The sequence below is a fragment of the Leucoraja erinacea genome, chromosome 29, assembly GCF_028641065.1.
Source record: "Leucoraja erinacea ecotype New England chromosome 29, Leri_hhj_1, whole genome shotgun sequence".
NCBI classification, from domain to species: domain Eukaryota; kingdom Metazoa; phylum Chordata; class Chondrichthyes; order Rajiformes; family Rajidae; genus Leucoraja; species Leucoraja erinaceus.
The window spans coordinates 3,088,595-3,102,115 of record NC_073405.1 but is presented as its reverse complement, the minus strand read 5'-3'; the positions used below and the strand labels follow the sequence as shown (position 1 = coordinate 3,102,115).

General features: G+C 42.6%; 1 protein-coding gene across 3 annotated transcripts in view; it reads right to left on the bottom strand.

Annotated features, from left to right (window-relative positions):
* Window positions 1–13,521, bottom strand: part of LOC129710999 (ran-binding protein 3-like) — an 81,906-nt gene that overhangs the window by 50,385 nt on the left and 18,000 nt on the right. For 2 of the 3 annotated variants that reach the window (XM_055658336.1, XM_055658338.1), the window contains exons 3-7: window positions 10,279–10,323; window positions 7,460–7,496; window positions 6,696–6,785; window positions 2,726–2,797; window positions 1,636–1,701 (exon numbers count right to left, since the gene is read on the bottom strand). In XM_055658336.1, coding sequence (XP_055514311.1) covers window positions 1,636–1,701; window positions 2,726–2,797; window positions 6,696–6,785; window positions 7,460–7,496; window positions 10,279–10,323 — 310 coding nt within the window. The remainder of the gene's footprint in view (window positions 1–1,635; window positions 1,702–2,725; window positions 2,798–6,695; window positions 6,786–7,459; window positions 7,497–10,278; window positions 10,324–13,521) is intronic. The other variant, XM_055658337.1, reaches the window with a different exon arrangement.

The following is a 13,521-nucleotide window of genomic DNA, read 5'->3' as shown; positions in this document are numbered from 1 at the left end:
TTACAAACCAACGATATTAATAAAAAGACCATAAGCAGGAAATTATTTGAGCCTTAGCCACCTGTAAAAAGCAGCAAAGTCAAGTTGAAATACATAGCTAATCAGTAATTTATAAGGACCATGTTTCCAATGTAGCAAATACAGAACTTTGCTGTGCTGAACAATGACACATCTTTGCTGCAACTGTGGGGTGGAAGATTGCAACCTTCGCCCGTTTCGACTCCGCCCTGTTTCGACGTGCACAAACGGAAGATCAAATGAACAATCAACAACTCGACGTGCACAAACGAAAGAAGAAGATCAAATAGCACACAGGACAGTTGTCCAACAACTTTTAGGCTGTGCTAATACGCAATGAAACTTTCACGCTTCAAGTGTTGAGGAAGACAACACCAGAACTTTTGTCTCTTTTGCTCAAAGCTGCGAAGAACTGTGGTCCCAACATACGGACACCATTCAATACTGGACACCTTTTGCTCTATTATAGGTGCAGGAGTAAGCCATTTGTGGTTCGAGCCTACCGCCATATATGGGCCATGCACTCAATGAAACTTTCTCCCATACCCCCTTCCTCAGGGCTACATCTACCTCCCTCTTAAATATAGCCAATGAACTGGCCTCAACTACCCTCTGTGGCAGAAAGTTCCAGAGATTCACCACTCTCTGTGTGAAAAAAGTTCTTCTCACCTCGGTTTTAAAGGATTTCCCCTTTATCCTTAAGCTGTGCCCCCTTGTCCTGACCTTCCCAAAATCGGGAACAATCTTCCTGCCAGCCTGTCCAACCCCTTAAGAATTTTGGACTATAAGATCCCCTCTCATTCTAAATATAGAGAGTACAAACCAAGTCTATAGAATTTAGGAGATTGAGAGGGGATCTTATAGAAACTTACAAAATTCTTAAGGGGTTGGACAGGCTAGATGCAGGAAGATTGTTCCCGAAGAGCCAGGCAAATGCGTGGTCCCAGCTTCAACGGACACCATTCAATATGAGGAGTCCACCTGCTTCGGCTAAAGTGCAACACCCAAATGATTAATTCACTCTCAGTCAAATACAGAGCGCGATTGGCAATTGTATTTTCAATTCCAGTTGCAGCAAGGATATAACCCAGCAAACATGTTCGTATTGATTCGTCTGGTTAATGCCCTACATATGCAATAAAGGTAGATAAAAATGCTGGAGAAACTCAGCGGGTGAGGCAGCATCTATGGAGCGAAGGAATAGGTGACGTTTCGGGTTGAGACCCAGTAGCATCTATGGAGCGAAGGAATAGGTGACGTTTCGGGTCGAGACCTTTAAGGGTGAGGCAGCATCTATGGAGCGAAGGAATAGGTGACGTTTCGGGTTGAGACCCGGTAGCATCTATGGAGCGAAGGAATAGGTGACGTTTCGGGTCGAGACCCTTCCGGGTCTCAACCCGAATCGTCACCTATTCCTTCGCTCCATAGATGCTGCCTCACCCGCTGAGTTTCTCCAGCATTTTTGTCTACCTTCGGTTTTTCCAGCATCTGCAGTTCTTTCTAAAACATATGCAACAATGTCAGAACGCGTTCCAGATATCCACCGTCTCAGGCACAGAATTTGGTGGCCCTCACTTCGACAATCGCTGTCTCTCTACAACCTTATATAATACTCACCAGTACTGGGAGCTTGGCCATGGATTAGAGTCGGGGGTTTCAGTCGAAAGCCAATGTTCTTTTCATCTACATAGAAAGGGAAACCAGTAAATTAATACGTTGCTCTAATTAAGTTACGATACAAAGTAAATCTGGCAGCACAACCCATTCACTTCTCATACCATGCAAAGTCCTTGTGCAAGTCCAATACATAGAAATTAGGTGCAGGAGTAGGCCATTCGGCCCTTCGAGCCTGCACCGCCATCTCTACCTTAAAAATATCCACTAACCAATAACCACAGCCATCCGTGGCAAAGAGTTCCACAGATTCACCGCTCTCTGTAAATAAATTCCTCCTCATCTCCTTCCTGAAAGAACATCCTTTATTTCTGAGGCTATGACCTCTAGTCCTAGATTCTCCTACTGGTGGAAACATCCTCTCCACATCCACTCTATCCAAGCCTTTCACTATTCCTTACATTTCACTGAGGTCTCCCCTCATTCTTCTTAACTCCAGCGAATACAGGCCCATTGGCATTAAACGCTCATCATTTAGAAACATAGAAACATAGAAATTAGGTGCAGAAGTGGGCCATTCGGCCCTTCGAGCCTGCACCGCCATTCAATATGATCATGGCTGCTCATCCAACTCAGTATCCCGTACCTGCCTTCTCTCCATACCCCCTAATCCCCTTAGCCACAAGGGCCACATCTAACTCCCTCTTAAATATAGCCAATAAACTGGCCTCAACTACTCTCTGTGGCAGAGAGTTCCAGAGATTCACCACTCTCTGTGTGAAAAAAGTTCTCCTCATCTCGGTTTTAAAGGATTTCCCCCTTATCCTTAAGCTGTATACCCCGTGGGTATACAATACGGTTTTATTCGTCACATGAAATGAATGTGTATTTAGACTCATGCACCCCTACCCACTTCCTTTCAGGATTATTACACTCTGCATCCCACAAAGAGTACATATAAAGCTTAATCAAAGTCTACAACAGGAGCACACCTTTCCCACTTCAAGATGTTACATACAAAAATGTTCAAATAAAGCACGAAGAGAACAAAGACAGGGCAACTATTTCCGAGTGATGGATTATAGGACATTACCTGGCTCCGAGTCAGAGTTGCTGGCCGCTGCCTGACAGAAACTCAATGGCATAAAGACATTATTCTTTGGAACTGCAAGATAAAGACAGCTGCCGTTAGCGTCAACAGATCAAATTAGTTGTAACAACTCCAGTTCTGCAGGCTGCCAAACATTATCACATCATTTTAGTATATACATATTAAAAATCTACAAACAAAGGCAACAGCATAAACAAGTCATTAGGCAGGCACAGCCTACATCTTGGAAACGGGTCCGTCGGCCCAACTTGCCCACGTTGACCAACCTGCCCCATTTACACTAGTCGCACCTCCCACGCGGTCACAGGGAGAACGTACAAATTCTGCACAGACAGTTCCGTAGTCAGGATCGAACCTGGGTCTGAATCTTCTCTGCACCCTTTCAATCAATCAATCAATTTAGTCGTCACATACACAATAAAGTGCAATAAAATTAATTTCTTTAGCAGCGGTACAATCAAAAAAGAACACACAATTCACCATAAATATTTAACACAAACATCCACCACAGCATTCTCCACTCTGGTGGAAGGCACAAAGTACAGTCAGTCCTCCTCCATTGTTCCCCCGTGGTCCACTTCCGCAATCGCACTGCAGGCGGCCGGATGTACAAGCCCACTCGTTGGGACGGTAAGTCCCGAAGCGGCGCTTCCCTACCGGAGACCGCGGCTTCAGGATGTTATCGGCCACGGGCCGGCGGTCGGAGCTCTTCTCCAGCAAGGGGTCCCAGGCTCCGGAGGCCGCGCCCACGGCTAGAAGCTCCGCAGACCGCGGCTTCAGGCTGTAACGGTCAGGCGGGCCAGCTATCGGAGCACTCCCTTCTGGCGACTCCGGCAAGGGCTCGCCCGCTCCGCGATGGAAAGTCCACGCTGCGCCCGCTGCTGAAACTCCGGGCCCGACTCCGGGAAAGGCCGCACCAATCCTTGGTATTAGGCCGCGAGGGAGGCGACGTGGAAAAAGTCGTCTCTCCGTGGAGGAGGCAACCGAAAGCGGTTCCCCCCTTACCCCCCCTCACACAAGACACACCAAGAGACATTAAAAATAAATGACGAACACGCTGCTGGCAGGGCAGCCGTCTCCCACGCCCCCTCCGACCACTGACCCACTTTTCAGCCTGACAATATCTTTCTTATAACGCGGTGATCAAAACAACCGCATTCGCTGCCAACCCATGCTACAAAGCCCCGCGTCTGACTGATCACCTACACTGAAGGGATAATTTACAATAGCCAGCCAATAACCAACTAATCACCATCTTTGGAATGAGGGAGGAAACCCAGGCGGTCAATGGGAGAATGTACAAACATCACTGACAGTGGTCAGAAATGAACATGGATTCATTGGAGTTGTGAGGCAGCAGCTCTAACTGTTTCACTTGTCGTTGAGCAATTGAAAAGACAAATTCACTTCACTTTGGACCTTTCAAGATGGGCGTTTTACCAGAAAAAAAGAATTTTACAATATTCCGCTTGACAGAAGCTAACTAAACACTGGTCAGAAGGAAATAGGCGACGTTTCGGGCCGAAACCCAAAGGGTTTCGGCCCGAAACGTTGCCTATTTCCTTCGCTCCATAGATGCTGCTGCACCCGCTGAGTTTCTCCAGCATTTTTGTCTACCTTCAATTTTTCAGCATCTGCAGTTCCTTCTTAAATACTGGTCAGTCCGACTACAAACAAATGTATACTTGTATCCTGAAACCAAGAATTTTTTTTTTTTTTAAAGAAAATTTTGGAAACACTCAGGAGGGCACGCAACATTTATGGAAAAATAAATATTAGATTGAAGACTAGGTAAAACAGATTTTAAAAAGTTGGCTTTCAGTTACAGAGATAGCAGCAGAAGGGATGGATAACACAAAGGGAATACACAACCATCAAAGATAGACACAGAATGCTGGAGTAACTCAGCGGGACAGGCAGCACATCTCCGGAGAGAAGGGATGGGTGACGTTTCGGGTCGGGACCCTGCTTCAAACTGAAACATCAAAGCTATGTCAAATATAGGTCAAATGGACTAATGGAAACAGGTAGAAGCTAATTATGCTTCTTTGTTACATGTTGCTGATAGCATAGCTGTGGCACATGCCCAGCAGGTCAGATTGTCCTAATGGGAATGAAGAGCTGAGCCAATATCACATATGGGATCACTTTCAATAGTATCAGAACTAGCCATTTATGCTCCAGTCATCCATCCATCTGTTATTTTGGCTCAGTTCATGCCCGTCCATTAGTACAGCCTAGCTTCCTCAGTCTGTCCCACAGCCCAGCTGACAGCAAGCACCAGGAGCGTTTAACTGTCATATGCATCAGGACGGCAACAACATTCTTACGCTGCAAATTTACGAGCACATTAAATACAACACAACAATAAATAAATATACAATAAATTATCACTGATTCTACGAAAACAAGACAGCACGGTGGCGCAGCGGTATAGTTGCTGCTTTACAGTGCCAGAGACCCGGGTTCGATCCTGACTACGGGTGCTGTCTGTATAGAGTTTGTACGTTCTCCCTGTGGCCTGCGTGGGGTTTCTCTGGGTACTCAGGTCTCCCGCCCCCCCACACTCCAAAGGTTTGTAGGCTAATTGATTTCCGTTAAAATTGTGAATTGCCATTCCCATATGTAGGATAGTGTTAGTGTGCGGGGATCGCTGGTCGGCGCAGACTCGATGGGCCGAAGAACATGCACATAAATGTAATGTGACCAACTGACAAGTCGGCCAATGACAATTAAAAAAAATGGAACTGAGAATCGTGGATTGACAAATACAGCAAATAACATTAAATAGACGGTTACTTTATTTTCTTGAAATGTTTTACTAAATTATGAATGAATCTAATATAGAGGAGCCTTACTTTACGCCTAGTAAGCCTAAAGCATAGACCTGTAAATAGATATTCTTTGTTGCTTTTTTTCTATAATTATCAATTCCTCGTTTATCAGTAGAGACCTGCTTAACTTTCATTCCCTCTTACATTTAGTTTAGTTTAGTTTAGAGATACAGCGCGGAAACTGGCCCTCCAACCAGTGATCCCCGCACATTAAAGGGGATGTCCCATTGTGGCGACCTAATCCGCGAGTTCTGGCGAGTTTGCCCTCGACTCACACTTGCAGCATGGTTGACACAAGGTCCTAGATGGTCTTTGTAACTCTCCTTCATGCTCGAGAGTAGTCCCCGTGTACTCGAGGCCTCAGCTGGGTCGGGGCGTATTTTTCAACATTTTGAAAAATGCCCGCGAGTAAAAAAAGGTCGCCCTTGAAAAAATCGATAACTTTCTTTTACTCGGAGGTTTAGTCCAAGTAGGTCGGCATGTTATTCGTAGGTAATCGAGGGTAGTCGAAGGTAGTTGTAGATAGTCTCCAACATAGTCGAAGGGAGGTCGAAGGAGATCGAAGGAGGTTGTCTTCACTCTCCACTATTCGGTGTCCAATTTTCCCGAAGCTAGTCAAAGCTAGTCTTCAACATAGCCGAAGGAAGTCGAAGAAGGTCTTCTGCATAGTCGAAGGAGGTCTTCAACATGACATTTTTTCAAACTATCCGAAACTCTTCTAAACTCGCCAATTAGGTCACCGCAGTGGGACAGCCCCTTAACAATACTGCACACACATTAGGAGCAATTGACACTTATACCAAGACAATTAGCCCACGTCTTTGGGGTGTGGGAGGAAACCGAAGATCTCGGAGAAAACCCGTGCAGTCACGGGGAGAACGTGCAAACTCCGTACAGACAGCACTCGTAGTCGGGATCAAACCCGGGTCTCCGGCGCTGCAAGCGCTGTAAGGCAGCAACTCTACCGCTGCGCCACCGTGACCGCCCGTATATAACAAAAATAAACTGTTTGGTATCACCAGCAAGAGAATCAAATGCGTAAACCCCCATGATTGAAGTAATGAGTACAAACAATAGAAAACATTAAAAGGTTTATCACTCAAACGGAAACCATGTACCTGGCTGGGAAGGTGGGAACACCTGTGTGAAAGATGATGATCTCTCTCTTTTAACAGGTGGTGGGTAATTTCCATCATCTCGGTCAGAATCTGAAGCAATGAATTAATTGCACTGATAAGAATACTGTGCATTTTATTAAACATCCATCATATATTAAACCATTTTGAATGAATAAGTACAATTACGCTGATCAAAAAGTGTTCAGCTGTTTTTGCACTGCCAACAATTTGTATCATAGGCAGGAATTGCAATAAAGAACTGGTTCAAAGCATTAATTATATAAAAGCAGTAATTATATAAATACTCGTATTATATTAAATGCACTTAGCGGTTTGTTAAAGAAAAGCTTTTGCATTTTAAGATAGGTTTAACTATAATCAGCCAACAATTTTAATAACCTGGTCAATCTCCAATCGACTACAATTCACATGGACTATCTTTATTGGCAGCATACCACAGGAAGTATTCTAATATTGATTTTGAAAAGATTAGCACGAGCACAATACTAAATCCAAAATACTCCAAATACTAGATCAAAAGTAAAATCGAAAAACCATAAATACTCAACAGATCAGGCGACATCTGTGGAAAGAAAAGCAAATAAGGGTTTGGTGATCTGAATTGTTATTTGCTACTGCCACAGATGCTGCCTGACAGGGGTCAGATTTCCCAGTTTATCAACTAAATATCTATATTCCTGAATAAAGAGATACAATGCTTAAATTAGAACTCAAAAGAATATCAGAATGGGCTGTGCACTCACCTTCTCCGTCTTCGGGGTTGGAAGTATCCACAGGCCTCTAAAATATATATTGAAAAATTAATTTCAAAATACTCCTGGCTGTGCATAGATTTTCATATTACAACATACAAAATAACAATGAAAATAAGATTCACATTCTGAACAAGGGACTTGAACCGAAGCCTCACCTATTACTTTTCTCCAGAGACGCTGTCTGACCCGTTGAGATACTCCAGCATTTTGTGTCTATCTTCGATTAATCTATCTATCTCTGCCTTAAAAAAATACACTGACTTGACCTCCACAGCCTTCTGTAGCAAAGAATTCAACAGATTCACCACCCTTTGACTAAAGAAATTTCTCCTCATCTCCTTCCTAAAAGAACGTCCTTAATTCTGAACTAAATTCTCCCTAGAATGTAATTTCTATTATGAGGAGAGATTGGAAAGGAAGGGTTTGTTTTCCTTGCGAGGCTGAAGAAGAACTTGACTGAGATACAAATAATAACGAGGAGTATCGGTATAGATTAGATGTTAAAGACATTTTTCTCCATTGCAATGGCTATTGAGTTAGTAGTGAGAGCTTCTGTTTGTCTACAAAGAGTGGCTGGAGTCTGAACTCTCCGCCTGAGCTGGTGGAGGAAGCAGACACGCTCACAACATTTAAGTGATAGTAGTTTAGTGATACAGCAAGGTAACAGGCCCTTCAGCCCACCAAGTCTGTGTCGGTCAATGATCACCCATACAGAGGTTATGGGGAGAAGGCAAGAACGGGGTACTGATTGTGGATGATCAGCAATGATCACAATGAACTATCCTACACATTAGGGACAATTTTCAAAAGCCAATTAACCTACAAACGTGCATGTCTTTGGAATGTGGGTGAAAATTGGAACACCTGGAGAAAACCCACGCAGTCAGGGTTAACACTGTACAAACTCCGTACAATCGAGCCATTTACAGACACTTTCCTTCCTCTTTATTATCTTTCACGTGCCAAGTTAACATTGGATTCGTCCCACACCAGGGACAAGTTTTACATTTATACCAAAGCCAATTAACCTACAAACCTGTACATCTTTGGAGTGTGGGAGGAAACCGAAGATCTCGAAGAAAACCACACGCGGTCACGGGGATAATGTACAAACTCCATACAGACAAGTACCCGTAGCCAGGATTGAACCTGGGTCTCTGATGCTGTAAGTGCTGCAAGGCAGCGACTCTACCACTGCGCCACTGTGCCACCCCTATAATAACTTATTCAATTGTTTCTAAACATTATGTGTTTTAAAAATAATCTTAATATTATCAATTGCTAATACTTTTAAATGTTTTTAAAAACAAGGAGTTCACTGCAGGTAATCAGAAGCTTCAAAGGCAGGCATTGACATCTCTTGCTTATGATATCCTCTTTTTTATCAATTGAAATTCCAAAACAATATTGATAGCGAGCTTGCATGGTTCATTAGAACATCTGTTTGGTGTTACTAATGTGCCCACAATTAAAGAACAAGAGGAAATGTTCAATTGCAATTTGCCTGAAGTCAAATTATTTTGTTTCAAGCTTCATCCAAATAGCATCTTATATTTAATTTCTTAAAGATATTGCATTAAACTACCACTGTAATTAAGAGCGAAAATATTGTTTTAACAATATAGCTATTCCATTTAACTTGCCCAGACAGTGAGTGATCAGTTAAGAAAATCCTTCAAACTGCGACTTGTTGCTGAAGGCATTTATAAAAACATCAACGTAAGCGTTTTTTAAAAACTTTTGTTTTCCTTTTATTCTCTTGCTGAAACTAAACTTTATTGTCACGTGTACCAAGGTACAGTGAAAAGCTTTTGTTGTGTGCTATCCAGTCAGCAGAAAGACAGTACATTACAATCGAGCCATTTACAGACACTTTCCTTCCTCTTTATTATCTTTCACGTGCTAAGTAAACATTGAATTCAAGTCCCTTTTCTGAGACACTTCTATTTCTCAACACTGTGATTTCATTATGTAATCATTGTTCTGGCGACACCTTTTTTGCTGTTTCTATGCCGTATCAACTTGCACGTGCAGCACTTGTGAACTAAAAATCGTATAAAATATACATGTGGGTCTTAAAAAGTTTTATAAAGGTTTATAAAGGCACTACAACGGGTGGTGAAAACCGCTCAGTACATCATCGGTGCCCCGCTCCCTGCCATGGATGCCCTCCACCGAAAACGGTGTCTGAGACGGGCCGGGAAGATCATCAAAGACCCCTCCCACCCTAACCATGGACCGTTTGCCCTCCTCCCATCAGGGAGGCGGTACAGGAGCCTCAGGTCTCGTACTAGTAGGATGAGGAACAGCTTCTACAACAACACTATCACATTGCTGAACTCGGAGTCCCGCCAATAGATTTCTCCAGTCTCTCTGTCCACATTGTTTGCTTATTCTGTATTTTTATTTCTATATTGCATAATTACTACGGACTGACGCTAAACTGCATTTCGTTGTACATATACTTGTATCTGTGCAATGACAATAAATTTGAATTGAATTGAATTAAATAGAAGGGATTCCCATGATATGCACCACATTCATAAAGCACCGCATGCTCCCACATTCACTTAAAAACAAGTCTAATTCTTATTCTCAGTCCTTCTCCTAATCTAGATACGTTTACTGTCAGACCCCAAAAGTATCTCAGCATTTCAAAAATGTCATTATTGTCACTGTAATTTAAGTTTCCTTAAAAACCAATCCTAAACTCTATGTTGCACCACAGTATATTGTTCTCTTTTGCTTCTGGTTTCAAATTAGCCCAACAATTCATCTTGATATCTTGCAACTTAATTTATTGTTACCTTGTTTGATGGCGGTGTAGGCGAGTTCATTGGTTCAAGTTTTTCCTATAAACACAGTTATGATAAATGTTTTAGATGTTCTAAATATGAAATCAGAACATTTTATTTTTCAAAAAAACACGTCAATATTGTACAATGTGAAATTAAATCACGTTAACATGTATGACACCAGGTAATAATCAACATTTATTCAACACTTTGCATGCTTGAGTGGCCACACTATTTGTCTTTTATTAGATCTCGGATGTCAATGTGGGTGAATTGTCCAACTGTTGGAAGGTGGAGTAATGGATTTGAGGCAGAGTGGAAGCAGCAGGGAGAACAACAGTGGCGCAGCGGTAGAGTTGCTGCCTTACAGCGTCGGAGACCCGGGTTCGATCCTGACCACGGGTGATGTCTGTACGGAGTTTGCACATTCTCCCCGTGGCCGCATGGGTTTTCTCCGAGATCTTCGGTTTCCTCCCACACTCCAAAGTCGTACAGGTTTGTAGGTGAATTGGCTTGGTAAACGTAAAAATTGTCCCTACTGTGTCCAGGATGTGCGGGGATCGATGTTCGAAGCGGACTCGGTGGGCCGAAGGGCCTGTTTCCACACTACATATCTAAACTAAACTATCTCTAAACTAAACTAAACAATACTCCTGAGCCATACCCAGACTTCATCTGATATTTACACAGTGTTCCAAGAGGGTCAATGGACAAAATCATGGGTAATTAGGTCATAACGTCATAAGGAATAGAGGTAGAATTTGGCCATTGGCAAGTCTACTCTATCAGTCAATCATGGCTGATCTATCTCTCCCTCCTAACCCCATTCTCCTGCCTTCTCTCCATAACCTCATCGAGAGTCTATCACTGCCGTAAAAATAACCACTGACTTGGCCTCTACAGCCTTCCGATTCTCCCTTCAATTCAAAGGTGCCAATGATACGAAACTAGTAAATAGTTAAACGTGCAGACTTTGCTGATCTGCATGCACATCTGTTTATTAAGCAATAAAATTGAGGCACAATGAGCTACAGATGCTGAAATCTTGACCAAAACACAAACTCAGCAGGTCAGGCAACGTTTCAAGTTGGGACCCTTCTTTAGACTGATGGTATCATTCTCCTCCAGCTGCTAATGCAAGGTTTGAATTCTCAGTGGATGAACGCAATGTTCTCAACAACATTTCTTCTCCACTTTGAGCAGTCACGGGACAGAGATTCCCGAGTGTCGTGGGAATGGTGCATTCTTTAACATGCCTGTGAGCTAATCCTTGAATCCCGATAATCTCTTCCCAAGTTTTATCCATTCCCTTGACAATATAATGGGGGAGCAAAAGGTTTCCAATCCTGGTTAATGTTGATTCTTCAGCCAACATCGCTGTAATGTTTTTACTGAACCTGTGTCTCTAGATGAGACTGCTTTCCTTGCATACCACAAATGAGTAAATGATAACTATCTGAATAGATATCTGGTCATTATAACATTACTGTTTATAGAATATTGCTGTCTACAAACTGTAAAGAGCTCATTCCAATTCTAGTTAGCATTACTTGTCTCCATTCAAATGCAAATCAGTCAGATGTAACTATCGTCAGATACAACTGGTATAATCTTCTTCAGACCGAGAGGTCTCGACCCGAAATATCACCTATTCCTTCTATCCAGAGATGCTTCCTGTCCCGATGAGTTACTCCAGGATTTTGTATCTATCTTCGGTGTAAACCAGCATCTGCAGTTCCTTCCTACACAACTAGTATATATTTTGTGCCTCAAAGCAACAATCAACTCAGCATTTTAATGTGTAATACATTTATTTAAGTCACTCAATTGACTCGAGTCCCAAAATATTACTGAAGACGAAATATTTTAGAATACGTGTGTGACAAGGAACATCGTAGCCACTGATTTACTAAAGTGGCACAAGGAGTTTGCCATTTTTCTTCATTGGCAATCTGCAAATCTTATGTAGAAAGAGTAATAATAATTTTCTGAATGCTGTAATTGTGTAATATTTTAGCAGGAAGGTTAAAAACAATGGAAGTCATTCGGTTCATAATTGTAAACAATAGGGAAGAAAGGAATTTTAAAATTAATAAAAATCATGGTAGATGGCTCAATTGTAATTGTCTTTCCATTGACTGGTTAGCACACAACAAAATCTTTTCACAGGTGACAATAAACTAAACTAAATGAGGAATCTAAATATTTGCAGAAGGCACGCAGACAGATGGGCTACAGAAAGAGATATAATTTCTAACGTGAACTTGAGAAGTGATTGATCTGCATCTAACCCAAAGCTACCAGGTTGCTGAATAGAGGTAGCAGTTGTAGAAAATCTTTGACAATTCAACTTCAGAAAGGTTTCTTCCCAACCAAAAACAATTTCCTCCCCAGACGTTCCCTTCCCACTGAATTCCTCCACTGCTTGGTGTTTTACAATAGAAAACACACAGCTATCACAAGAAAGTGATCACATCATTGTGACAAATGTAGACTGTTCCAATTCAAATATGGTTAAGTAAAAGCATAATTAAATATTTGCCAAAGTGTGAATTTTAACACTATCCATAGTAATTAAGATCAATGCCGTTTATGGAAACGTTGGAAGAGAGAACATTGACATGCCTACATGATCCCCACAGTCACTGATAATCTCAGTCGCTGAGCCCATTGTTCAAGAAGGTAAATCCACGCAAAGTGTCCCGGCTAGACAACTTAGCTGGCCCGGTGTTAAACACCCATGCGTACCAACTCGTTAGACCATTCAAGGACATCTTCAACATCTCTCGTCTGCAGTCCATGGTTCCCACCTGCTTCAAAAGGTCAACTGTAGTACTGATACCCAAGAAGACCATGGTGACTTGCCTTATGGACAATAGACAACAGGTGCAGGAGTCAGCACCGCCATTCAATGTGATCATCCACAATCAGTACCCCATTCCTGCCTTCTCCCCATATCCCCCTGACTCTGCTATCTTTAAGAGCCCTAAGAAGCTCTCTCTTGAAAGTATCCAGGGAACTGGCCTCCACCGCCCTCTGAGGCACAGAATTCCACAGACTCACAACTCTCTGTATTCCACTGTCCAGCAGCACTTACGTCCATCATATTGAAATGCTTCCAGAGATTGGTTATGGCACAGATCAACTCCTGCCTCAGAAATTACTAGGATCTGCTTCAAATTGCATATCGCCACAACAGGTCAACAGAAAATGCTATCTCACTGGCTCTCCATTCTGGACCATCTGGATAACGGG